We start from the raw sequence: 26,022 nt of genomic DNA, 5'->3' as shown, positions 1-26,022 counted from the left end.
AGCATTCTGAACTTATCAAAGTCTCTGTGACCAGAAAAACATGCCTCTTAGTAACATAACCTTATGGCCTGTCTTTTGTCTTGGCTGCCTGGAAGCACCCTGCTTGTGTGTAGTTTCTGCTGAATTTAGTACCTTCCAATAGGTCTGAGAGACCAAGTTTCATTAAGCTGTTAATGCCTACTAAAGTGTTCGTGTTTGGATCCTGCTTTGACAGCTACAAAATGTAGCTCCATTATCCATTATCCTCCATCCTTTAAAACAATAAACAAACAATGATGTTCAGAAGTTATTTAAAGCAAATTTATGTACACACAATAACAACAATTAAGAACTTAGTTTTTAACTGTATTATAAACCCCCCCTGTGGCAGGGGGTTGGACTAGACAATCTTCAAAGGTCCTCTCCAACCCAAACCATTCTATGATTCTAAGAACATCCGTATTGTAAAAAGAAGGGCTACACAATACCACTCCAGAAACAGCCACTCTATCGCATCTTAAGAGCAAGTTTCCAAATGCAACCTTTAAAAATGAACACTTATCAATTTTACCTGAAATAGTAACTCATTCTGCAATCAACAACATCTAGCACTTGTGGCCTCTACTACAGAGAGACACTTTGTTAACTCACCAACTGCCATAATATACTGTCCATCTCTTGATACCTTAATCTTTGTGCTAACTGTGGGCATTTCAAAGTCTTGAATAAGTTCAATTCTTCTACGGACATCTAGAAAGAAAAAAAAAAATGTATAATTAACACATGTTATAAGCAGATTAATACAGACTGTTAACCCTGAGGTGCAGGCTACCTCCATGCAAAATACATCACTACTGTAAGGTGGTAACTCTGTAACAAATTATTATAGATTGTAGTAGCAAATATGTATCACATATTTTACATAACTAAGATGTTGCCTGATATATTCCACCTTCCTGATAACTCTATGTATTTTTGGTTAGTTGAGATTTTTATATAAGATTTCCTATGGTATGTAAATAGCCATATTTTATTTTGGATAACAAGTTTAGACTAAAGTGAGAATGTTCCTGCACTCTAAGATGAGCGTAATACACAAAAGAGTTTCTAGTTGGACTTTATAACAAGCTACATGTGGAATTCACCTGTCATGTTTCGTTACAATCTACAACCCCAATATTTAATGTCTGAAATTTAATGCAGCATTAGTAATATTCAGTTTATACAAAGCCATGTAGAATGTTAAGAATAGCCTTCTAACCATAACTACTTATAGCGTATATACTCGAGCAGGCACAACTCCCTTGTATCAGTTAGTAAAGTGTCTCCTTCTGGACTCGCATGTTGTGTGTGTGCAGCCCAGTATTACTGTGATGGGAAAACTCACCCACATCTTTCTTCTGTAAAGCTCTTTTCTTCCTGTCTGAAAGCCACTGCAAGAAAATACATAAAGCAGCGTTGAGCTCATTACTCCTGAAGGAACCACAGAATCGCCTGAAGTTAATCCATTTTGAAAGTATAAGGCATATGGGTAATTAATTATTTTTTTTATTATTTTAAAGCTTTCACTGTTAAGTTTAATCACTCCACATGAAGAGAACTCAGAAAGCAGTGTTTTTTAAGGGTCTGTATAATAACACGCCCACAGCCGGAGACGCACGCATTCAAACCGCATTTTCAGTTTATAAGACACTTATAGCTGGTTTCAGTGACCGACCCCCGCCCTGAACACAAGCGCAGAGGCCGCAGGGGCAGCTCGGTGAGCTCAGGCCCGAAGCCTCCAACACGCGTTTCTCCTCAAGCCGCCGCGGGCCCCGCCGGGCGGCCCTGGCACCGGCACCGGGACCAGCAGCGAGGGAGCTGGGCCGGCAGCGCGTCCCCCCGCCCGGGGCCTCCCTCCGCCGCTCACCTCCGGGAGGCTCCTGCCGGCGCTGAGACTGTAGATCTTCACTTCGTTGAGGCTGGAGACCTGCATGGCCGCAGCAGCGCCCGCCTCTTCCTGGGCGGAGGGGAAGCGGAAGGCGGCTGGTTCCGCCCCGGCAGCCGGGCCGGCCGGGCGGGGCGGTGGCTTCGGGCCCGCCCCTCTCACAGGGGGAGGCGGTGACCGGCTTTCCGTGGTGAGCAGAGCACCCGGGGGCAGTCGCCAAGGCTGGAGCTGTGCTTGCAGACAGGGTGGAAAAGTTTAATTTTCTACAGGAAAACAGCGTCTGTCGTCTGCGGAAAACAGCCAAGATTTGTTTGGTCAGAACCTTGCCGGCAAATGTGAAAAGACCCGTTTTTATTGCTTTGTACCGGCACTATTTGAATAAAAACATGCAAAGTTCTCATTGTTCCTATTCTGACTTACAAGAGCAAGAAAAAAGACCAAGATAACACATATTTGATCTACGGGGGGTTTTGAGAGGATGGACCCAGTTTCAAAGCAGTAGTGATTTCAAATTGGGTCCACCTTTTTGAAACACCATGTTTTCAAGAAACAATGAAAATCACAACTAAATTCTTATCAGAACTAAATTCTTACCACAACAACGGGTAACTCCGGTACAAGATGCAAACTGAAGCTGTTTCAAGTAAGTCTTATGTATGGTGTTCCCTAGACGACATATCTCAACAACGATTGATACCAATATCATGAGGAGAAAGGACTGTTCAAGTTCATATTAGCGTTATCGCTGAGATTCATGGGAGATCAACACACTTTGATACAGGTGTTTACGTGGGTGCTAGACATCCAAGCTCCCATTTCAGAGATCTAAGGCTTCACTTGCTTAAATGTAGGTTGTCTAGAGGCATTTGAGATGCCGTAAGGTATCCAGGACACCCAGCTGGGGCTGACACGAGACCTGTGGAAAACCCATGCCCTTCTGCAGCATGAGCTGGACGCCAGGCACGATGTGCAAGGACATCTCAAGTGGCACTAGAAGCTCACGCAGCTGAATCTCATTCCTAGCAAATGTGGCTGATGAAGCCTGAGGAGCAATGTGGCTCAGTAGCCACTTGGTGTCTTCTATGGGGTGAGCTCAGTTCTCTCTGGGTTACACAGTCTAATTACTTAGACCACGACTAGCTACAAATAGACATTTAAAGTTGAATTTGGTGACAAACAATGATAGGACAAAGGGTAATGGGTACAAACTGGAACACAAAAGGTTCCACTTAAATTTGGGAAGAAACTTCTTCTCAGCGAGGGTGACAGAGCGCTGGAACAGGCTGCTCAGGGAGGTTGTGGTGTCTCCTACTCTGGAGGCATTCAAGACCTGCCTGGACACCTTCCTGTGTAACCTCATCTAGGCGTTCCTGCTCTAGCAGGAGGATTGGACTAGATGATCTTTCGAGGTCCCTTCCAATCCCTAATGTTCTGTGATCCTGTGATTCTGTGAATTCACTTGTCCACAAATAGAGGTCTTGTGCTGTTTGAGATGCCCTTAGGAATCCCAGACATCCACAGGGATTTTTTTGGTTAGTGTAATACAAGGTGTACAGAAGACTGGTATCATCCTGAAAAAGCAGCTGAAGGCCCAACAGGATGCTCCACGGCACCTTAAGAGGCATTGGGCAGAATCAGGAGGACTGAGCCCACAAAGAATTCCCAGACATGTGAAACACTGGAGATTCTTACATGCAGGAGAATTATGTGACCTTCTTTAGGTGAGAATGCCCAAAGATTCCTGACCCTCTCGTCCATTCTCCAGATGTATTTAACTGACCACAGTGCAGAAGAAGAGGGTCTGGCTGCAGAGCAGGAAACAGCATTGTATTTCAAATCACTTGAAATTAATTTTTGGTTCTTTTCAGTAAAATTCAGTTCTCAGGCAAAGTTGAAAAATCTGAGACTGGCCAGTCATACATTTAAGACTTCTTAGAAAATCAAGGGGAAAAATATCAACTAGAATATGAACTACTAAAATTGCGGCCCAGATAATTTAAAAGCAGCCAAATCTGCTTCTTACCCTTACTACAGAGTTTAAAAAGTCAGGATCTGAATGACAGAGGAGAAGCTTTGGCAAGCATTTTGCTTCCTGTATATAATGAAGCTTTGTTGCTTGTAATTATATACTTTTAGATTTTCCATTCAAATATAGATGAGCAGGTAGATGTACTGACTGCAAATATGTGTGCTATAGGATGCTCTCAAGCAAGAACAAATAATTTTGCTTGCTTTTTCTTTCTTTTTCTAGTGTCAGAATTTGCTGCGTGCGTTACCTGGTGACAGACACGGTGCTGCAGTGTTCTGAAATGGTGTGGTTATAAGCAAACTGAATGTAACCTCTGCTGATTTTAATGATTCACTAGACAGTGCCCCTTCAGTATGGACATACATATAATTATGTTAAGTACAAGTTTTCAGGTATATTCACATTAAAACAACATTTCACGTTCAGTGCACAAAAGTAAATAGACACCATTTATCGGGAAGGTTCTGCTGCACTTTACACTGCAGAGAGAGTGAATAACCAATACTCTGTAGCATAATTAAAAAATAAATACACAGCAAAGGAATGGTGATAAAAAGTAGTTTGCACACTAATCTTAAAGGTACATGGAAAAAATGTTCTGATTTAAATAATATTTTATTATCCATTATCAAGTTATTTAAGAGTTTCTTCACTGAAATATTTGAAATTATAATTTTACATACATTGCTACAATGATAACAAAACACTTGCAGGACTAGGAAATAGGATTTAAAAGATTCTAAGCAGAGGGGGAAAAGCTCCACACACTACTAGACAACTAAACAGGTAATGTATTTAAAAGATGTATAAATTCTTTTCTATAGAACTACAAACATAAGCTTTCATATTAATATCCATGTCACTCCTTAGTAGTGACATCTGAAGAAGTACAAACGTGGGGAGAGGAAAAGTCACAGAAAAAATCACTGAGTTGACAGATCAAAGAGTGCAGAAAGACACATGATGACCACGAGAGAATTAGGCAGCTTAGAGATCACATGGCACCCCTTGCAGAACCGGCCAGGGAAATGGAAGGGGAGACACGAGCTGTCACAGCCGCCTTACTGCCAGAGCCGGCAGCCCATGCTCCTTCCCTCCTACACATTCACTGCTCCTTCACCCAGCCTAAATAAACGTATAATGGGGGAAAAAAATATCTTAAAGTCACAGTAAAACCAGAAAATGTGATAATAGAAAGCATTTGATAGGACATTGCTTAGGCCTTGACATTGTGTTTCCTTGGTAATTTTCTGTTAAAACAAAACAAAAAAAAAATAAGTACCATAAAATTTTCCACTTTAATGAAAGTAACCCAGGTAAATCAATCCATATGAGAAAATAAGAAATACAAAAGTGACATTGCTGCAATAAATCATTTAGGAAGGAAATAGTGTATATTGTAGAGTCCAGAAATGTGACCACCCTTCAGCCTGGTTTTTACCTCATTCACTATAACATTCAGGCATACAGACCATCATTTGCCACTGCAGCAAATCACATTGACTGCTAGCACTAGTGGCAACTGACTCAATTCTGAATTTAAGAAGCTTACAAGAACATAACATTTATAAAATTAATCATGCAAAGTATTTCTGTGGCTTGAGACTGCAACAAGGATCCAATGCAAACTCTGTACTTGGTCTGAGATGGGGAAGAGCTGCCTTAGCTAGGTGATGAGGTTACTATGCCTTTCCATCTATGAGTAGAAATGTCTGATGTGCATACTCAAACATCAGCTAATTCTGTTTCAGTATTAAAATGTATAGTCTAAAGAAACAAACAAAAGGAAGATATACAATAATCACTATTTCTATGAATGCCATAATGCACATCAATATGTCAGGTTCTGAAAAGTCCTTTGTTGTGCCTTAGGGGACACCATGATTGAAAAGAACTAGAATAATCACAGTATGAACATTGAATGTTTAATTAGCCTAGAAAGGAAAAAGCAACACAAGCAAGGAAAAAAAAAAGCAACCACAAACAACAACAACAAAACCCCCCAGACAAAACCACAAATAACCCACAGAGTGGTTATTTCAGCTGTGAATCTTCTCAGTGTCTTTTTCTGGAGAGTTTTCAGTAGAAACTCTCCTCCTCCACACATGCTTTTTTATATATCACTAAAATATATGTCACTAAAAATGTTAGAAGAAGATGAATCCTTGGCTAATCTAAAGAGTCTATAAATTTAGAGTCTAAGACTTTCACCTTTGTGTTAGCTAACTAAAGCATGATTTAGATGGAACAGTCCAAGTCCAAGACTATGATTCAGGACTTCTCCTATCAGCTGCTTCTGCCTGGTGCTGGAGATACTTAAACCCATTCAGGGTCTTCACTTAGAATCAGAATGGTTTGAGTTGGAAGGAATATTCAAAGCTTATCCAGTCCAACCCCCCTGCCATGGGCAGGGACATCTCTAACCAGATCAGGTTGCTCAGAGCCCTGTCCAGTCTGGCCCTGGATGTTTCCAACGATGGGGCATTGACCACCTCTCTGGGCACCACCCTTGTAAAAAACTTCTTCTTTATATCTACCCTGAATCTCCCCTCTTTTAGTCTGAAACCGTTACCACATGTCATATCACAACAGGCCCTGCTAAAAAGTCTGTCCCCATCTTTCTTATAGGCCCCTTTTAAGTATTGAAAGGCTGAAATGGCTCAGTGCATGTATAAACTGATGATTAGAAATAAGGTTCTTGGAGGTGTCAAGAGCTCTGTTTCTGTGCATGGCCAGACCTGCCTGGCCCAGGCAACTCAACCCCTCTCAGTTTAGGACAGATCATGTGGAAAACCAAGGGCATCCTTCTGTTTCACGTCTCACGGGGCTTCATTTACATTTGTTACACAGAAACATGAGCAAAAAATGCACTGTGTTTTGAAGAAAATAAAACACCAGTAAGAGCAGAGATTGCTTAGGTGCTGTATGACAGCATAGTGGTGAGACTATGCAAACGAGAACTGGATGCACCATGTACTCTCTATGAGGGAGTTAAATCCCTGCTTGCAGAAATGCCACTGAAAGGTGAGCACTGAAAGTGTTAGGCACTTGTTTCCTTCAGATCATGTCTGGTTTAGAAGCGTCTGCAGAACATTACTCCACATGAGCTACAAACCACCCTCAAATATCTGAAATAAGGCAAACTCAGAGCTCAGTAAGGACTAAAAGCTGTTGCTATATTTGACTGAGGAAGAAGCATCACCAGAGGAGGGAACATCGCTACCTTGCAGACTCCTGCACCGCAGGAGTATTTGTTAAATAAAGCACTGATGGAAGTCCCGGAAAAAAGAGTTTCCTAAAAGTTTATTTATTGCAAAACCTCCAGACTGGTTAAAGGCAGTCGGTGTTTAATGAAAACCAATGGCCTCTGCATTATTTTTGCGAGTTTAAAAGACGGCGAGAAGCTGACAAGCTGCGAGAACCGGAGCTGTTACCGGCTTTTAAGGGGTTGTGTCACCAAGTGCAGCAGCCGTCCCTGTACGGAAAGGGACCCCCTGCACCCAGCGTCTCCCCCCGGCGCGGATCCAGCAGCTGCCCCGCCCCGGCCCCGCCCCGCCCCGCCCTGGCGCCGTGCGGGCAGCAGTGGGGCGGCGTGGGGAGGGACAGGCGGCTGCGCAGGTGAGGCGGCGAGCAGGGGTGGGCAGGACACCGCACCGGCAGCATCTCTCCCCACCCCAGCATCTCTCCCCACCCCACCCGCAGAGCTCGGGCTTCGTAGCCCGGTGGTACCGGGGGTTCGGGCGGTGCTCTGGCCCCGGGGCGGAGGAATGGCCGGCCCCGGGGGTGGGTGGCAGGCATGTGTCACATCTTCCCTGTCCCAGGCAGCGGAGAGCTGAGGCGTGCCTGGCAGGGGGCTGCGGGAGAGCCTCCGGAGATCGTTTCTGCCTCTCTCTGCTCTGCCCAGTCTGTTCAGTTAAGACCCGTGTAGTTGTCCCGCGTGGATTCCCATGGCTGTTATATCTGTGGTGTTCTACTGATATTTTGTCTGTACACCGCGACTTGCCTTCCTTCAGCTCCTTCCTATCCAGTTTAGGAAGAAAAACACAGCGGAAAGCAACATTTTATCTTGCCAGTGGCACCTTTAGCAGCCGACGTGCTCAGCAGATGTCTTTTTGTATCCTGCTTTTGCTTTTGCCTGCAAGTGTCCAAAAATTTGAGAGACAATATTTGTCAAGCAGAAACTCTTAATAACATTTGAATGGTTTAGTGAAGTCCCCAAACTGCACAGCGGAGACTGGACTTACAGTGAGAGGGGAATGGAACAGGCTGGGAGGGAAAAGGGGAGGAGGAAGCTTTGTTTCTTCATTCAGAAACTGGATTGAACAACCCTGAGGAAGGAGGAACAGCTCCACTCTTTCCGTGACATTCTGGAGAAGGTCATGTTCCATTTCAGCCTGAGACACAGGACTTACTCACTCTCCTCATGTTTCTGAAAGAATCATTAATCTCTTCTAACTTTTTCCTGTTCTTAGGGAAGAGCCTGTTTTGTGCAGTGCTCTTGTAGCCTCTTACCTGCTTTGTGTTTCTACAGCGACCAGGAGCGAAGGGAAAATATTAGATCATGTCGGAGTTCTGGCTAATTTCTGCCCCAGGAGATAAAACAAATATGCAGGCATGGGAGAGAATGAACGTGGTGACGTCTAAATCCAACCTGTCCAGCAACAGCAAATTCCATATTCCAGACTTAAAGGTAAACGAGGAAAGGGTTTGGGTGTGTGTGATAAAGTAGCATTAGTAGGACTAAAGACTTGGGATAAATGTGGGATTTATTTTTTGGGGTAGTAAGCAGAAAGCAGAAGAAGACTGGAGTCAGGGAATGAATTGTGTTCAGCCAACTGAAAACTGATCAGAGAGAAAAGGAGTTATTGTGCTTGAAGCTGACCTTCACATTGGAAGGATATATCTATCAGGAGTGAAGACGACTAGTTAAATAACTGATTTATTGCTCTCGATGTACCATTTGCTCCCAGTCATGAGAGTCATACAGCATTGTACATCTTGGATCGCTAATGCAAAGGGAGTAGCTAAGTATGTTGAACTGTGCCAGTAAGACTGCTAACAGAGAAAACAGTGCTATAATGCACATTACTGCTTGGGAAATGGATGTATGTGTATATTCAGCTATGTTGCCTAGCTTCATATCACCATATAAATAGGAAAAGTCTTAATCCATTATTTTTTTTAATCTTTGCATTATTTAATCCTTATTTTATAAGGTCTGCACCTTATTATTATTTCACTTGTGGCTATGAAAAAATCCAAATATGCTGCATTAAAGTCAGCGGAGCTACCACAGATGTAGAACTTGGTTCCTTGGGGAGCTGCCACTACCCATCGCTTAACAAAACTACACTTAGTGCATTCATGATCTGGCTTTAATCCAAAAAGATTGTTAACAGTTATAACTCGAGCTATCCCAGTTACATAAGGATACAAGTAAAAGGGGAGCATGGCCTGTTCTCAAGTAATAACCTACTGAATTTTCACATATATGTCTCAGACTGGGAATATTGCTTTTGGCACCTGCACCTGAGATTGCTGGCTTTCACCATCTATGGGCCTTACCCAGTCGGTGTTGGTGTCAATCGGTCAATGTCAGAGGACACAAAGCATTTGCAGTGCCTGGAGGTGCAACCAGCCGCTTAATATTCTCTGTAAAATTTCTTTCTTCTCCTTCAGCTTGACTCTTCAAAATGTTGAGCTGGCAACATTACACAAAAAGGTTCAGCAATATATTGCCGTACCTTAAACATAAGATGATGACTGTGACAGAGAGTCATACAAAAAGCAGATATTGGTCTTGGAGGCAATGGCTTTGTGAAAGGCTTAGTCTTCGACTAAGCAAAGAAACCAGAGACCCCCCCCCCCTCCTTTTGAATAAGTGCTGCTTCCCTTGGTTCTCTCACTACATCAGCTTTGTTTGTATAATATGTATGTTGTGTGCATTTCTGGTCACTATTTCATCATGTAAAAGACCAGTCTATGCTACTTGATGATATGGGAATGAAAACAGGAAGAAAGACGCTGACATGTAATCTTGAGACTGAGTATACATGTTTTCCTTTATTGGAAAAGGCTTTTTACCCTAGGTCTTAGGTACAGGAATTGCTACTATTTTCCACTAAGTAAATCAAGTTCTGCCAACAGAAGCCTCAGTCAGACTTGTGCATCTTTCACCTACTTCTCATCTTTTGCACAGGTGGGGACACTGGATGCTCTTGTTGGTCTGTCAGATGAGTTGGGAAAACTTGATAGCTTTGCTGAAAGGTAAAATAGATCTTATTTACTACCTACAAATGAGAAACAGACATTGTTTTTATGGGACGGAATGTCCTTGTGTTCACCTCTGTCTGATTCAGTTCAGCCTGGGCTACAACTGGGCTAAAGTCGATAGGCTTTTTTTAACCCTTGTGTTGATTGTCATGGAGTCATCACAAAGAAAGGACCATTCCTTTAAATTGGGATGAATTAAGTCAGTGATAGTTTTGTCTGCACAGCAATCTGTTTGAGTGGCAGTGTTAGGGAAGCTGTTTCTCAAAGGAAAACTGCTAAAAAATGTTTTTTATTTCTTTGTAAAGAACATCATCCCACCTGATCCAGAAATTTAAATTAATAAAGTGGCATTTGGAGAATATTAAGCCCTCCCTGATCTCATTTCCCCAGAATTTTTCTCTTGAGCCTTCTGCTCCTTTTCAGCTAGATATAGGAATAAGTTCTTCTGAATGAAATCTGAAGCTCTCCATCTCAGACTCTTAAACTTCTCGAAAATCAGATTATTGACTCACATAATATCAAACCAACTTATGCAAAGACTCACATGATCTCCCTGCTGATCATTGCCCAGATTGCCTTTTGAGCCAAACTCGCCTGGCTGTACAAAGAATACTAAGTATAGCAAGCTGAGAAAATGCCAGGTTGTAACATACTTCAGGGCACAAGTTAGACTTTGTTGTTGAAGCAATCAATGTTACACCAGGGGAGGTTTAGATTGGATATTAGGAAAAAAATATTCACAGAAAGGGTTGTCAGGCATTGGAACAGGCTGCCCAGGGCAGTGGTGGAGTCACCATCCCTGGGGGGGTTTAAAAGACATATAGACGAGGTTCTTGGGGACATGGTTTAGTGCTAGAGTTATGTTATGGTTGGACTTGATGATCTTGAGGGTCTGTTCCAAATGAAATGATTCTATGATTCTGCAAGCTGCTGTGCTTTTCATTTTGGTGGCGTGTTTTTGTGTGGTTTTTTGGTTTGTTTTTGTTTTGTGTGTGTATGTTTGGTTTGGTTGGGTGGTGGGTTTTTTTGTGTTTATTTGGTGTTTTGGTTTGGGTTGGGTTTTTGCTTTGGAAGGATACCTCACACACAATTGTGCTCGTGGTCACAGTGGCATGTGTTCCCTCTGGGCCTTTTTGCATTTTTTGCCCTCAACCAGGACTGATAAGGATTTGCTTGTTTAATATGCTTGATAGTTTCATAGATTTTTGTCTGGCAGTTGCAAACACGTACAGAAACACTGATATAAACTGTTTATATCTATGCTAGGCAGTCTGAGTAAAAGTAAGTCTGCTAGAATACATTTCTCCATAGAATTTTTTTTTTCTACTTTACTGGTGCTACAGCAGTGCTGTATTAGGATGATTACATTTGATCACTCTTGGTTGCACACAATGCTGATCTTTTTAGAACCATAGAATATCTCAAGTTGTAAGGAATCCATAAGGATCATCGAGTCTAAGTCCCCGCTCCTTGCAGGACTATCTAAAACTAAACCCTGCTACTTCTCACAGGATTTTTAGCAGGACAGAGAAACTTAATTAATCAAGAAAATCTTTACTGTGATCCTGCCAAAAAACCTGCTCAAATTCTTTGTAAACATGGTCAGGCCTCTGATTCATACTGCAGAGATATTTCACGAAGTGGGGTTGGAGGCATATTTGGGGAGAGGCAGTGTCAATCCTGCTCTCTGGTCAGGGCAGCAGATAGGTAAGCAACTGTGTAATCTGGGTTTGAGAGCTGCCAAAAACCATGCAGAACTGACTTTCAGAAGGGCATAGCTAATTCCCAGCTTTGTGAAGAATTAGGACTTCTGAAAAGCTGTCTGTAGGATCTGTGTAAGATCAGAGGCTGATTTTAAGTGGAATATCAGTATGAGCTTCCTAGGCTCACTGTCTCCTTCTGTTACCTTTGTCTTAACTTGACAACATGGTACAGCTCCTTGTTCAAGCTGGTTGCCATGTTACTCCACTAATTGTCCCTTTAATGCCGCTAATGACACTCGTCATATGACATGTTACAGGCATTGAGCAAAGGGGTCAGTGAAGCCCTTACCCGTAACCTGCCAAGATAAGGACTCTTCCTATTTGTCTCATTTGCCTATTGAGCTAGGTAACCAAGAAGGGTCAACAAGATTTAAAAATAAGAAAAATGTGTTGAAAAATAAGAAAAATGCATGAGAGTAATAATAGAGAGTAATCAACGTAAATGTATTAGCAGATCAAATCCCACAAAGACATACAAAGGCATTTTGCATTAAATAAATGCCCAGAGGTTTGAGTCTGAACTGTGATTCAAGGGTTAAAAAGCCAAGCACTCGCGCTTCATTGGAGTAAATGGCATCCAGAGAGTTACAAGCCTGTTCCAGCGACCTGAGCAGTTCCCTTCCTGCTCCTCTGGAGCAGCTGCAGTGGAGCTGTTGCTGGATAAACACCTGCCAGTAAAGCCGGGCAGCGCAAACCTGTCAGCGCTGCCTCCTGCCAGGACAGCAGAGACGGGGCAAGAGTTTGCAGGATCTATTGTTTCCACATACTTTTATTATTTATTCACACAGGGAGGCAGGGTGTTTTTCCATGTCACCCTGTGGTATCATGGAGCTCTCTCAAGCTGATGGTCCCCTCGGTTACTCATACCTGGGGATTCTCCTGGCTTCTCAGTTGGCAGAGTGTTCTGCAGTGGCCTTGGATGGCAGGTCTTCTGCTCCCTGCAGCACGTTGGAGGCCTAACTAGTAGCACCCTTTAATACACAGTATCATTTAAAGAGTGTTAGGTTGTTCTTTTTTTTTTTTTTTTGAAGTAATGACATTGCAGCAATTTCAGAAGCAAAATGTGAGAGTCTCCCAAGCCATAATACAAGTATTTATTACTACTTCTCGAGGCAGTTTAGCTGAAACCTACTCCTTCTGTAGCGCATCATTTGAGCATGATATTTGCTCAAGGTGGGATTCATCTCACCTGAAGGCAGAGGTTAAGGTTTGGATGTGAAAGCTGCTGGCTGTTGGATTTGCTACAGTCAATGGAGCTCCTCCAGGACTCTGGTTCCTCTCACTTGCATCAAACATCTGTGGTGCACACGTTGTATGTTCTGTCTTTGCATAGGGAATGTACTGGATGAGTGAATCCCACTTGCATTTCATGGGATGCAAGGCACAGAAACTAAGCCAGGACTGGAGAACACGTCTCTGGCCCGATGTATACAAATATTCTGGCTGCGTCCTGCTGCAGGGACCTTGGGGTGTGTGGGCTGGAAGGGAACCAAGCCTCAACAGGGCAGCTGGGACTGGCGGGTGCATGACAGCACATACCTGCCACACTGTCTATACCTGTAGGCAGAGACCAGAGCTGAATCCCAGCTATCAGGTTAGCCACCAGCTGCACTGAAAGCAGCTCACACCCCTCGGAAAAGCTGCTGTTGGCTGCTTTCTCCATAACGTCCTTAGCCTCCTGCTATACTGCTCTCACCAAATAGGCTGGAGTCCTGTCCTGTTCCAAGTTCCTTTGGGCTCCCCGAGCATCGTGAATGAGCCAAAAACCAGCTGCATCTACAAGCTGAAAATTGCATTAGTGCTTGGGGAGCTGCTGTGCGGATCCTGCGGCCTCCCCAAGCCCCAGTGTGGGCAGCACATGTTCTGCTCCAACAACATGCAGCCGACACTGGGTCCCTGAGGGGCTGCAGCCAGAGGGTGAGAAACTGAGAGAGAGCTGTGAACCAGGGCACGGTGGTGTATATTCCTCCTACAGACACTCTGAACTGGGCCTCTCCAGGGTTTTGGTGAAAATAGTTTGGGTTAGAAGGGACCTTTAAAGATCATCTAGTCCATGTCCCCTGCCACAGTCAGGGACATCTTTCACTAGATCAGGTTGCCTAAAGCCCTGTCCAACCTGACCTTAAGCATTTCCAGGGCTGGGGCACCCACAGCTTCTCTGGGCAGCCTGTTCCAGTGTCTCACCACCCTCACCATAGAGAATTTCATCCTCAGCCTAATCTAAATCTACCCTCTTTCAGTTTAAAACTGTTGCCTCTTGTCCAGTCGCTACAGGCACTGGTAAAAAGCCTTTCTTATAAGCCGCTTTTATATACCGAAAGACCACAATAAGGTCTTCTCCAGGCTGAATGACCCCAAACAGCAGGAATCCTGACTAGTGCATTCTTGTCAGCATCAGCAGTCTCAGATTTTTCCTCCCTATCACAGGGCTGGAAAACCTAGCCAAAGACTGTAAGTTTCTTCACAGGAATAGAGATGGAGGGAATCTTTACCTCTGTGAACGAATACTTTTAAATGGCCTGTATAACTGCTTTGCAGCACACCAAAGAAAATCCTTTTCTCTGACGCTCTCATGGTATCTGTATCTGGCCTGAAGCCCCTTTCCTGAGCTCTTGAAAGCCACAGGATGTCACACGACACATTGTCCATACGCTGTAATGCCCTTTCAGCCTCCAGCTCATCTGCAGCAGTACCTGTCTCCCCTCTGTGAGGAAGGCAAGGGAGAAGCATTTTGCCGTTGTGCTCCACTCCCTGTCACTGTGCCAAGGATTGTGTCCACTTCATGCCTCTGCCAGCCTCATGATCAGGGAGTTAATTTTTAGCTTTTTTTTTTTCACAAGATGTAGTCTACCTGGAACAATTATGGAACTGAAGGCGAAATTCTGTGACTATTTCTGAGTACAGGAGGATACTGGAACAAACAGAAAAGCTCTTGGCCTGTATGAGATAGGTACTTTGACTAGAGCCAGGGGGATCTACTGCTGGAGGGACTTGCTGAATCCATCCCTTTAAAATAAACACACGATAAGTAAATGCATGGAGACAATGTTCTCCAGGAAGGGCTCTGTTCAAATCACTGCTCTGCATCAGGCAGAAGGAGGATTTGTATCTAGTTCTCCCACAACTGTCTTGTCCACCATGCCAAAGAGTCTCCTAAAGAAGAGGAATAAGAAGGAAATTCTCCCTGTCAAACAAGAGAACATTGTCTTTTTCCCCTGAGTACTTTGTAAGAATCTTATCTCCACAAGCCATAAGTGTTTATTGAGCATCTTATGGAACCAATTTTCAGCCAATGTTGTCTCTATGTACCTTCTTGTTCCTCCATTGCCTCTGGAGTTGTAAACATGGGTTTCTTGCCTTCTGGTTTCTGCTATGAGTATGATGAATGTACAGAAGACTGAATCTTGAGCTTCTGGAAGTCTGGAGCACTGGGGAGATGATATTACTTATGTGTTTACAGAGATCAGTGTAATTAGAAATACGGCATTTAATTCTGCAATATCCCATAGATTTTTTTGTCATCATTTGAATTACAAATTAATCTGCCTTGCTTCAGAAGTGTTTTGTTTGGGCATCTCCATGTTTATCAGATCATTGTGGCGACTGTTTTATATTCATTTTGTTACTTCACTAACAAAGCTTCTCTTCTTACACCTAAGTGTAATGAAGAAAATAGCCCAGTATATAGGAGAAGTTCTGGAGGACTCAAAAGATAAAGTCCAGGAAAATCTTCTGGCCAATGGAGGTAGGTGCTGTGAATGTGGTTTTGTTTTTTTGCTTTTTTTTTTTTTTTGTAATGTATCAATGCTGCCTTTGCTTTGGAATATGAACATGTGGAATTCAAACACTCATACATTAGAAAGGACAACCAGCAGCAACATTTTCAAGAACACATCTAGCCTGCTGCCATTTTTCTCAAAGTTATGAGAGGCTTCATCCAGCACCAGTTTTGCTTCCAGAACAGTGTACAGTGTCTAGTACTGAAATAGTTTCTAACATCAGGGCTGAGGAGTGAAGATGAAAGCAGGAGATGTCCTTCCTCACTCCTAAAATGACCTGGGACCTCCATGAACTGATTCCCCCGCTTTATTATCCAATATGGTACTCAAGGCCCCAAAGGCAGCCTGTGTCAAGGGCAAAATTACCATTTAGGAACTGGTGGCTCCTAGATCTCTCTGCATGTTTCATAATACCCTAAGTGTGTTTCAGAGCGAATTTCTCCCCAGCTGTCCTGGAAAAGTACAGCAAATTTGGATGTGTTACACATGCTAGTGACAGGCTTGTCAAGTGATGCTATTAGCTGTCAGACAAATAACCTAAGAGTGTACACTCCATCAGCCTTTGACTGTCTGCAGTATTGTACTTCAGATCTGTATGAGTAAAGCATGGGGAGGAAGTTCTTTTGGAAATGTCCTTCTTGCATGTAATAAGACTGATTTTTTTGATGAGAACAGCCACTTGACAAGTACAATAATCCCACTTATTATGTTTCAGGGCGAAAGGATAAAATGAAATGTCTAAAAAGTATGTTGAAGATTGATGATTGCAGTGTTGTTACAAGCATGCATTTGTGTGTATTAGTGCTAGAGACAAGTCTTGGTCTGGTTGTAGAGATACAGTGATCAGGTTACGATGGATTTCTCAAGTAACAACCTCGTAGCTTGATCACGATATCCCTATGACTTGAGAAACAACAGGTTTAACTTATTTCCTTTGTTTCCTCTTTTCACAACATTTTCCTTCCCTATCAGCTTTGCATGTGTTGTAATAGAAGGATGTGTTACTAATTGCATGTGTTACTAATTTCTGCCCTCTGGATTTAGTCATCCAAGCAAATAATATTAAACTAAGACATTAACCTTTCCAAGACTATTGACTACATCTTAAAAAATGGAGTCAGCTTTAGTATATGAGGATTCACCCAATGCGTTCCAGTGTCATTCTTCATAAGCAGCAGCAGCTTTGTTGTACAAATTCTTTCACCTCCCCTTTCTGGTTAGCAAAAGGACCCTAAATTTGAAGACTTCCTTGAAGTCGTGAAATCAGAAACGAAATTATAAGACACGACTTCTTGCCGCATGGTCCTGTTTCAGACTATTAGACGGTCAGAACTCATATTTTGTTTTAAGTTACACTATACACGTTCTCAGATTTTAGCTCTGTTGTATACGTTCCAGACAGCAGTTTGGTCCACAACCTGATGATAACGATGGCTGTGTGTCTAACAGTTATTTGGTAAGATTCATGTGAAGAAAAATGCAAAGTATGAGAAAATACAGCTCTTTTAGTTGAGTGAACGCACACACACTTCTTTCCAGTGGCGAACAGCTGGAAGCAGCCGCATGGAGATGTCTCTCTTGTAGAAGAAAACATGTGTTCGTGTAATAAAGGGAATTTTTAGTATATCACAACAGCAGGGAGTGCTTTATTGCTTATGACAGAATAAAAAATATGAAATGTAAGTAAAGCTTTTTTTCAAAGATTCAGACCAAATTCTTTTCCATTTACAGTAATGTTAAACCCAAATAAATTTTAAAATTTGGTAAGTGATGGAATAACTCCATTCTTTATAATAAGCTCAAAACGAAGCAAAATGGGAAGCGTAACCATTTTGAAGAACTAAGTGATTTGAAGGGAAAGTATTTAACGTTGCCTCTTAGAGCTGGGTGAGTACATCAGAGTTAGGAGAGACTGAGGCTGTGGTGTTCCTGCGCAGCTGTGAGTGCACTGGGGTAGGTAGGAGACATCTCTCCTGGATGGGCAGCTGTGTCAAGTCTTTCAGAAGTGACTTGACAGGTTTCATAAATGAGAAGTGCCATTCCAGGAGCATCAGGGTGCTTGCACCGCTTGGCGTTTTACGCTCATTTCTGCTGATGTGTTCGCAGTACTTTGTGCCATCCCCATGATCAGGCTGCTTAACTAAACCACACCAGAGTGAGAGCTCTGCTCAAGAGTGGACTTGTAAAATGGGCTGAGAACTCAAGCTGTGCTCAACCTTTGAATTCTGCTGAGATTCAGGGAATGCGAGGATAAAGGGGCATGTTCAGGGAACTGTCATATCTCCTCAGCTAGGTGCCTGTTTCTAAAGAGCCTGTGAGTACACTGTTCTTCCACACAGCCCAGTAGTACCATACTCTATGCAGGTTTCATTCGCATTGAATTTAGCAAAGTGTAGGACATGAGGAAGGCCTGTCTCATCACGGTCAAACCCTTCCTCGTATCCTACAGCAGAGCCTAAGCAAGAAAGCTCAAAAGAGAGGCAGCAGGATAAAATTTGTGTATCATGTACGCCATGCTGAAAATGTTCCATAAATTTTATTGTTCGAGTATTTTTGACCTTACTGACTTTCCTCCAAAGACCACGAGCAAGCTCTGCTGGAGAACTGTGCACACAGGAGCTCTCCTTGCCTTCTGCAGTTTTGCTCCCTTTCCGCACACCTCTCTGTGCTGGAGAATTTGCTGATTCCCAACCAGACCTTAGCAGGAGAGGTTGGATCTTTGCCTTGTGACTCCTGTCCATTGGATGTGGGGAAGGTTTACACAGCTGTGGTTTTAGAAAGCTGAGGAGAACACCATCATGCCATTGCTGTCTGCCTCCCAGGCAGTTTATCCCTTGCTAAGAAGCCTGTTTCCTCCTAACATAAGACTTTCCATACTTGGAAATCTAATAGGGTAAACTGACTCTGTTGTGGGGTGAGAGAAGCCCATGGGAAGGATAGTGCTCTCCTGCCAAGGGTATTCGGTATCACATGAGGCAGGGTAGTACCCTCAGCCTGGTAGTAAGGCATTTACACAACGTTTTACATTCCTTTCCATGCATCTCAGCTCATAAGGTTTTCCCCACACCCTTGAAGTCTGTGCTCAAACTTGGCTGTGGGACTGAATTAACCCTCTGGACAAGGCAGCAAAGAGCGCTGAATGGCCCCAGCGTTGCACCTCCTTTCACTTGGCTCCTTGAGCTTGTTTTGCTTCCCATGTCCCCAGAGCAGCTTCCCAGATATTCTCCATGTTTACCCTCCTGGTCTGGAAGGGAGCCCACCTGGCAGGTGACAGTGCCTCTGGCCTTTGTCTAGACACTGAGACCCTGACTGCTGTCTTCTCTGGGCTCCCTGGCCCACAGGGGGACAGTTCCGGCCCCTCTGCTTTTGTGGCAGTATGTGTGACTTTATCCCATCCCATAAAGTGTCCCAAGAACACTATGTAGGAATAAGTTTGGCATCCTAAGGGCTCTCAGGACTCAGGCAAAGAGGTGTCTGATTTCATGAGCTGCTAGAGAAGAATTCCTTGTTTGGTACCATAACGTACCAAGACTTAATGCAGGGGTGTCAAACTCATTTCCTCTGGCAGCCACATCAGCCTCGCGGTTGCCTTCAAAGGGCCGAATGTAATTTTAGAGCTGTATAAATGTCCTAAAATTACATTCGGCCCTTTGAAGGCAACTGCGAGGCTGATGTGGCCTCCAGTGAAAATGAGTTTGACATCCCTGCATTAACATTTTGTAATGTTAAGGAGCCTTGGTCTTCAAACAGAGCAAGCCAGCATGATCCTGTTCTAGGAGCAGGATGTCATATGTGTCATCTCCCCTTGATTCTGGGAAGAAGTGATGGTTCCTCATAGGTGCCTTGTTTGGGGGCAGAGGGAAGTTGCATGCACAGGGCATTGCTGTGAGTTTCTGTTCTTGAATGCTGTGACTGGATTTATCCATTTAGAGAAATGCCGTATGGCTTTGTGTGAGGTGGGGAGCTCTGTGTGCAAAGCCAATGAGGAATTCCTCATCGTACCTGAATCACTTTGATTTCCAGTGAGCGCTTGACTGAAGTCACATCAGCTATGCTCTTCATACCTTTCATCAAACTCTTAACAACCCTGAGTATTACTGCTAGTCGTGGGTCAGTATTGTCCTGATAGCTCTTGCTGGGATTAAATTCAGGCATATTGCAACAATCAAGATTGAGGTATGTTACATGAGGCTGTGGCTGCACGTTGCTGTGTCCTGCTAATTTTACAGTAGCGCTTGTTCTGTGGTGTTAGGTATAATGCAGAAAAGATTTCTAGTTCAACTTGTAAGTTTGGGGATGTTTAGAAAGATTATTAGATTGGGCATGCGATCTGTGCCCATTTAATCTAGATCAAATTTCTATGAGGATTCAGAGGTGAGCTTCTGGTTCACTCCCCTCTCCAGTGGTAACCAACGTTATGCATAGGCTGTAGCTGGGGACTTCTACCCAAACTTTGACCTGCCATCTGGTAAGCTGCCTGCTTTAATGCATCTCTTTGCATTTTCAGTTGATCTAATTAGCTACCTGACACGGTTTGAATGGGACATGGCCAAATATCCCATAAAGCAGCCACTGAAGAATATATCAGAAGCATTATCAAAGGTAAACTGTACTCAAGATTTTAAGATGTCAGCATGGGAAGCATGTCTTTTGGCAGTTTTTGGTCCCTCCTCTCAAGGCAGTCAGTGAGAGCCTTGCCTTTGGTTTGGGCAGGAACAGGCACAGTACTTGTACTGAAGCAGTTGATATTATTTTAATTTCTAGTGTTATAATAACGATACATATATTTAAACCTAACCAGTCTGTAAGTATATGGCACTTTATCAGAATTACTAGAGTACATTGACATGCTTCTGCACTTTAATCCCTTTCTTTACAATATTTTATTGTTTTTATTTACTGCCGTATTATTCTCCATTTTGAAGTTATTTTGTGAAATTGTTGTTCTGACATTAAATCAAACACAGCGCAGCCTGAATGAATTATTTACACTCAGTCCATTCAGGAAGGCGTGATGTGTTCGTTCAGTATAGATAACAAGGCCTGAGAGCTGTGTCCTTGCAGGAGGGGGGTTAGGATGACATCTCAAGCACTGAGTTGACTCATTTTTTTTACTTTGTTTTAGCAAGTGACTCAAATAGAAACAGACCTAAAGAGCCGATCAACTGCATACAACAACATTAAGGGAAATTTGCAAAGCCTGGAGAAAAAAACTGTGTAAGTACAGCACATGTCTGTTCACATCCAGAACACTGCAAGGCCGAATTGAGGACAGGGCACACTCACACCCCTTGCTGTGCTGTGGACCATATCTGTTCTGGTGGGAGCAAATTTTTCTGGCTTTGGAGCATGCTGAGAATCTACAGACCCAGCAAAAGACTGGGGGCAGCTCGTGTGATTGGCATGTCTCAAAATCAGCTCAGGGAGACTGCAGTTCCTAATAGGATTCTACTGGCAGTGTGAGCAGACAGTCCTGGGGAGTCAAAACCAAAGGCACTGCATTGTTCTGATGAGATTTCAGGGAGTCAGAAATTAGATGAGTTGGGTCAACCAGTGGATTCCTTTGCGAGACAGTGCTGTTTCCTATGTTCTGAACTCCATCTGCAGAGCTCTCATGGCAAACAGCTCTGTCTTGCTTCTTCCCAGCTCCACCAGCACCCCACTTCCATTTTTCTTTGCTTTTTTTCCTTTCATTCTGTTGAGGTCCAGGTGATGCCCTGTCAGGGCCTCCCAAATATTCTCTCTCCTGTCTTTAGCTGCATGTGGTCTTTACGTATGTCAGTGCTGATAACTGGATTTTTTTCCAGGGTATCGCTGGGGAGAACAGTAAATTCCAGTAAGTAGTACAGTGAAAGCAGCTTGCCCAACACATGCGTGTATGTGCCACCCTTCGTACTCAGGCCCCTTGCTGCGGGCACAGTACACAAGTCACCTCACCTTCCTGGCACTGCAGCCAGCCAGGCTGTCAGCCTGCCTAGGAACCAGCCTTTGCCCAAGGGAGACACCCACAGGGGCTCAAAACAAACTCCAAGGTGGTTGGAATTTTGCTCCGAATGTGGAGCTAAAATGATCATGCCCAGCACCAACTCCACTGAACCCAACTAGAAACTGCAGAAAAAAATACTTCCAGGGGGCAGTTCAGAATGAGTTTGTAAAAAAAAAAGCTATTCCTCATGGAGACCTGCTCAACATGGGGACTGCAGAGCTATACATACCACAGTTACATCTCCCCCTCTTGCTGCCGAGTTCCTGTGGCCTCATCACTGCCAGCCAGGGCGCTGGCCTCTGTTTCCAGCTTGGTATGGACAGTGTTAGACACATTTGTCTCAGGCTGCATGCATGTGGATAATCATAGGCATGAGGGACAAGGGGATATTAGCTCCTATTTCGCTTTTCTTGGTACCGTTTGTATTCCCAGCCCACTCCTGCAGCATCTCTCCAGCTTTCACGTCAGCTTTAAGCACCTGGAGGGAGGCAGAAACTCTGTGTGGGGAACACGAGCAGTGCCAGGCCTCTAGCAAGGTGATAACGGAGAAGAATGGAGACCTCATGGTCCAGGCTTGTCTTCCTTTTACCGACCCATCCACCTTTAAATGCAGGCATCTCTGGTGTTGAACAAGCATCTGATAAGATGCTAGTGGCCGGTTAATTAATGTTTAGACTGGCACAGTGAAGCTCAAGTCAAATGCAACTGGTTTAGGTCTTTCTCTGCTCCTGCCCAGTGACAGCGTGTGCAGCTGCTCTCTCCCCATACACACCCAGAGCCCAGCCAGCCCCAGGCATCTACACCTAGTAGTCGTGCAGCGTTAGTGGGATTTAATCTGATCAGGTGGGTTTAGACTGTGAAGAGCACCCTCCTGCAGATCCCACCCACACATGAGACTGCTGCTCCCACTGTCCTTCAGCTGGAGGTATCTCAGTGTGCTTTTCCACGGTGGTGCAGGTGTGCCAGGGCTGCTCTGATAGCTGAGGTCCATGCCACCATGGCCTGCTCCAACCAAACCGTGGGCACACAGCAGCTCAACAGGCAGCCTGAGGAAGTGGGTGCTACCTGCAAGCAGCAGAATGGTGTAATTTCACATAAAGGGCATAATCTAGCCTAGTGCTAGTCACTGATATTCTGCCATTAGTATTAGTTGCTTTTTCATTCTTTGTAGTTGCAGTAAAAATAACTAAATGGCCATTTTAGAAGTGTAGGCCTGTCCTTTAGCCATTGTCTTCCTGGCCTTCTTCTACCCCGGCATGCATTGTTAGCAACTGCACCCACAGCACAATACCTCCAGTGTGCTGCTGCTGGGTTCCTGCTAATGTTATTTTTAATTTGTCTTCTTCACCATAGGGGAAATCTGCTGACTCGGACCCTGGCAGACATTGTGCATAAAGAAGACTTTGTTCTGAATTCCGAATATCTTATCACGCTGCTCGTCGTGGTGCCCAAGTAAGGCAGGAGTGCGTGCACACGTGCTTCGTGTAGCGTGGAGTTTCAGGACTAAGCACTGAATCCAGGCAGCTCTGGGTCAGGCTGGGGCAGCTCGTCTGCACGGTGGCTGGGGCACAGATGGAGCTGTTAGCAAAGGGAAAAAACAGTTTCTGCCAAGGGCGATGCTGGCACAAAAGAAAGGGACAAAGACTGGTTTGAACTCTGAGCAGGACAGAATTGAGATGTAGGTTTTTAATGGTTATAGAGTGGCTTCTGAAACAGCTTTCTGGTAGGAATAGTACAAGTTAAAAAAAAAAAAAAAGAGAAAAAAAAATTCTTACTGCAGCTTAGCTACTTTCTAAAAGGAATTAGACCTGTCAAACTCACAAGGGCCCTGCTGGCCATGTATTTGTAAGAGCCTACATGTAGGATGAGTGCCATCACCATGAGTTGTGAAGTTACACAATGTCCTGCTCCAAAGCCTACACAAAACTTCCTCTCTGTGTAGCCCTGTCCCAACACCCACACATATATAGTGCCATCATGTGTCTGTCTGTGAAAACCATGTTACAGAAAACTATTTGAGGTCTGTTTATTGAGTTTATTATCTGCACATTCTTTCAGACTTCTCACTTTGCAAACTCTTACCATGCCCTTGGCCCCTTTCTCCCAGTGCTGGCACTTGCCATGTTTGAAAGTAGCACCAGGTCAGCTCTGGGATTGCACGTGGCAGATACACCACCACACCTGCCCACAGACCAGGGACAGCTTGTGCAGGGCTCCTGGAGTGTGGGACACTGTGGCAGCCTGGAAGTGTGTACCAAAAGCCACGTTCTTCCCACCATCAGCCTCCTGCTCTGGGCCCTTCCTCATGCCAAGACCCAAAGTGAGGATTGAGGGTGCAGCATTGAGGGAAACATCTCCTTGACTGGTGACTAGGAGAGGAAAGGAGACGCTTCATGTCTCTTTATCCCCTAACCCAGCATGAAGAACTCCAACTTAAGCCATTGGCTTAATTATATTTATCAACACATTTGTTTTCTAATATATAAGTATTTATTCACCATGCTTTGTTTTGTGTTGCTCGAAGGTCAAGCTACATACAGTGGCAGAAGACCTATGAATCTCTCTCCGATATGGTAGTGCCTCGCTCCACCAAGTAAGTGAAATTCCAAATTAAGGTCCCTATTTTTTTCAGAGATCCCTGCCATATTTCAGCCCCTCAGATTGCTGGATCCTGGAAGGAATCACTTGTCTAACACATGGGCTCCATGTTAACATACAGATTTGCCCAATCTCATTCTCAGCTGAAAGCAGAAATCCCTCTGTTGTAGGGAAGTGAAGGTGAAAGAAAAAAAAAAATCACTGTCTTTTCACAATTAGCTAGTTGTTCCCTTTTCTAGTAATCTAGTTCTTTCTACTTTCGATGAGGGCCTTTGCTTTTTGTATACAACAGACAAACAATTTGTTACAGTAATCCAGGCATAATTCATACACATTCAATCAATCACATAGAACTTTATGGAAGCTGCTTTTTATAAAGATCAAACACTATCTTTGCATCTTTAATTGTTTCCTACTGTAGAAAAGGATAATTCTGTGTATTGTCATTTGCAATAGCAAAGGCCATATTAACTTATCCTTTCACCTGGATTAAAAATTCCTTCCTAGGAATTCAATATTCCACTACTCAGCTCACACAGACTAAAGCATAGATTCTAACATGTTGCTTATTTTTCTAGGCTTTTGTTTGTTCGTTTCTTCTTTTAACACAGCTCTTGCTGTAATGACACCAGGAAAATATGTCTGTTTATTGTAGACCAAATAGTTTCCTTAAAACATTCTAAACACATGCAAAAGTTCATGATGCATAATGACTTGAGTATTTCTTGTAGGTAGGTGTTCTGTATTTCAGAGGATCCATAAGTGTTACAAACAGTGAACAATCAGAAACACTCACTGATTATGATATGAATTTTTTTTTTGGTAGCCTTTTTCTGTTGCTCTGACAGAATTATAGTGATGCATTAGTCATTTGCATAGAAAAGAACTTGGTCCATCACAGTCATTTATTGGTGGTGCCATCTGCACTTTTTCTGAGTAGATTCTAAGATTAAAAAGTGTATTTTGTTCATTGGTACTTTAAAAAATTGGATGCAGGGCCCAAGAGGCGACAGTGATATTTTTGAAACGGAAGAAGCAGGAAGCACAGAGAGAGAAGAAAGCTGTGTGCTGCCTCCTTTCTCAAAAACACAAGTATATGGGAAGTAGGTGAAGGTTACGAGGAAACAAAGGAAGATCAGGCAGGCAGAATGTGTGTGTACTACGGTGGGTTCAGGAACTTAATTTGTGGGAGCTTTACACGGAAGATAGTGTGGCCAGTACTAATAAAGTCTTTGTTCGTGTTTCAGTCACAGCAGTTTTTGAAAAGCAGTGTTGTTCAGTATCATAAATGAAAAAAGAACTGCAAAAGGGGAAGGTAAAGGCAGCATGGGGATTTGCCATGCCAAATCACAGCAGTGAGTTTCCCTCCCACAGAATGATTGCTGAGGATGCAGAGGGAGGACTCTTCACCGTGACCCTATTTAGAAAAGTGGTGGATGACTTCAAGGCTAAAGCCAGGGAGAACAGGTAAGAAGCACTGCTTGCTCAGCGGGCCAGGTGAGCAAACAGATGATGAGGGTAAGGTGGGGCTTGTTCTCTGTGCAGTACAGCTGGATCCATCACTGGGTTTTAGGAATTTACTGTTAGGGCTGCTGCTGGCCCTAAAGCCACTGAGGAGGCAGGGTGGGAAGGGGCTGTGGCAGCAGACACAGTGATCCTATTTAAGGAGCAAACTACAGATCCCAGAA

At 43.7% G+C, this 26,022-nt stretch overlaps 2 protein-coding genes across 7 annotated transcripts in view; one reads left to right on the top strand and one right to left on the bottom strand.

Moving 5' to 3' along the window:
* NOL10 (nucleolar protein 10) overlaps positions 1 to 2,028 on the bottom strand; it is a 51,069-nt gene extending 49,041 nt beyond the window's left edge. Inside the window, exons 1-3 of the mRNA XM_005506835.4 lie at positions 1,889 to 2,028; positions 1,367 to 1,412; positions 631 to 729 (exon numbers count right to left, since the gene is read on the bottom strand). Coding sequence (XP_005506892.2) covers positions 631 to 729; positions 1,367 to 1,412; positions 1,889 to 1,954 — 211 coding nt within the window. The 5' untranslated portion in view covers positions 1,955 to 2,028. The remainder of the gene's footprint in view (positions 1 to 630; positions 730 to 1,366; positions 1,413 to 1,888) is intronic.
* Positions 2,029 to 7,415: 5,387 nt separating this feature from the next.
* ATP6V1C2 (ATPase H+ transporting V1 subunit C2) overlaps positions 7,416 to 26,022 on the top strand; it is a 20,960-nt gene continuing 2,353 nt past the window's right edge. The window contains exons 1-10 of one of the 6 annotated variants that reach the window (XM_065055918.1): positions 7,416 to 7,553; positions 8,467 to 8,625; positions 10,135 to 10,202; positions 15,631 to 15,716; positions 16,466 to 16,495; positions 20,258 to 20,352; positions 20,876 to 20,967; positions 23,090 to 23,188; positions 24,261 to 24,329; positions 25,709 to 25,801. In XM_065055918.1, the coding sequence (XP_064911990.1) occupies positions 8,497 to 8,625; positions 10,135 to 10,202; positions 15,631 to 15,716; positions 16,466 to 16,495; positions 20,258 to 20,352; positions 20,876 to 20,967; positions 23,090 to 23,188; positions 24,261 to 24,329; positions 25,709 to 25,801 (761 nt within the window). In that variant the 5' untranslated portion in view covers positions 7,416 to 7,553; positions 8,467 to 8,496. Of the gene's footprint in view, positions 8,626 to 10,134; positions 10,203 to 15,630; positions 15,717 to 16,465; positions 16,496 to 20,257; positions 20,353 to 20,875; positions 20,968 to 23,089; positions 23,189 to 24,260; positions 24,330 to 25,708; positions 25,802 to 26,022 lie in introns of all 6 variants that reach the window. The other 5 variants (XM_065055917.1, XM_065055919.1, XM_065055920.1 and 2 more) reach the window with 5 other exon arrangements.

The sequence above is a fragment of the Columba livia genome, chromosome 3, assembly GCF_036013475.1.
Source record: "Columba livia isolate bColLiv1 breed racing homer chromosome 3, bColLiv1.pat.W.v2, whole genome shotgun sequence".
Taxonomy (NCBI): domain Eukaryota; kingdom Metazoa; phylum Chordata; class Aves; order Columbiformes; family Columbidae; genus Columba; species Columba livia.
The sequence above is the reverse complement of the archived record's forward strand: the minus strand, read 5'-3'. Positions and strand labels throughout refer to the sequence as shown.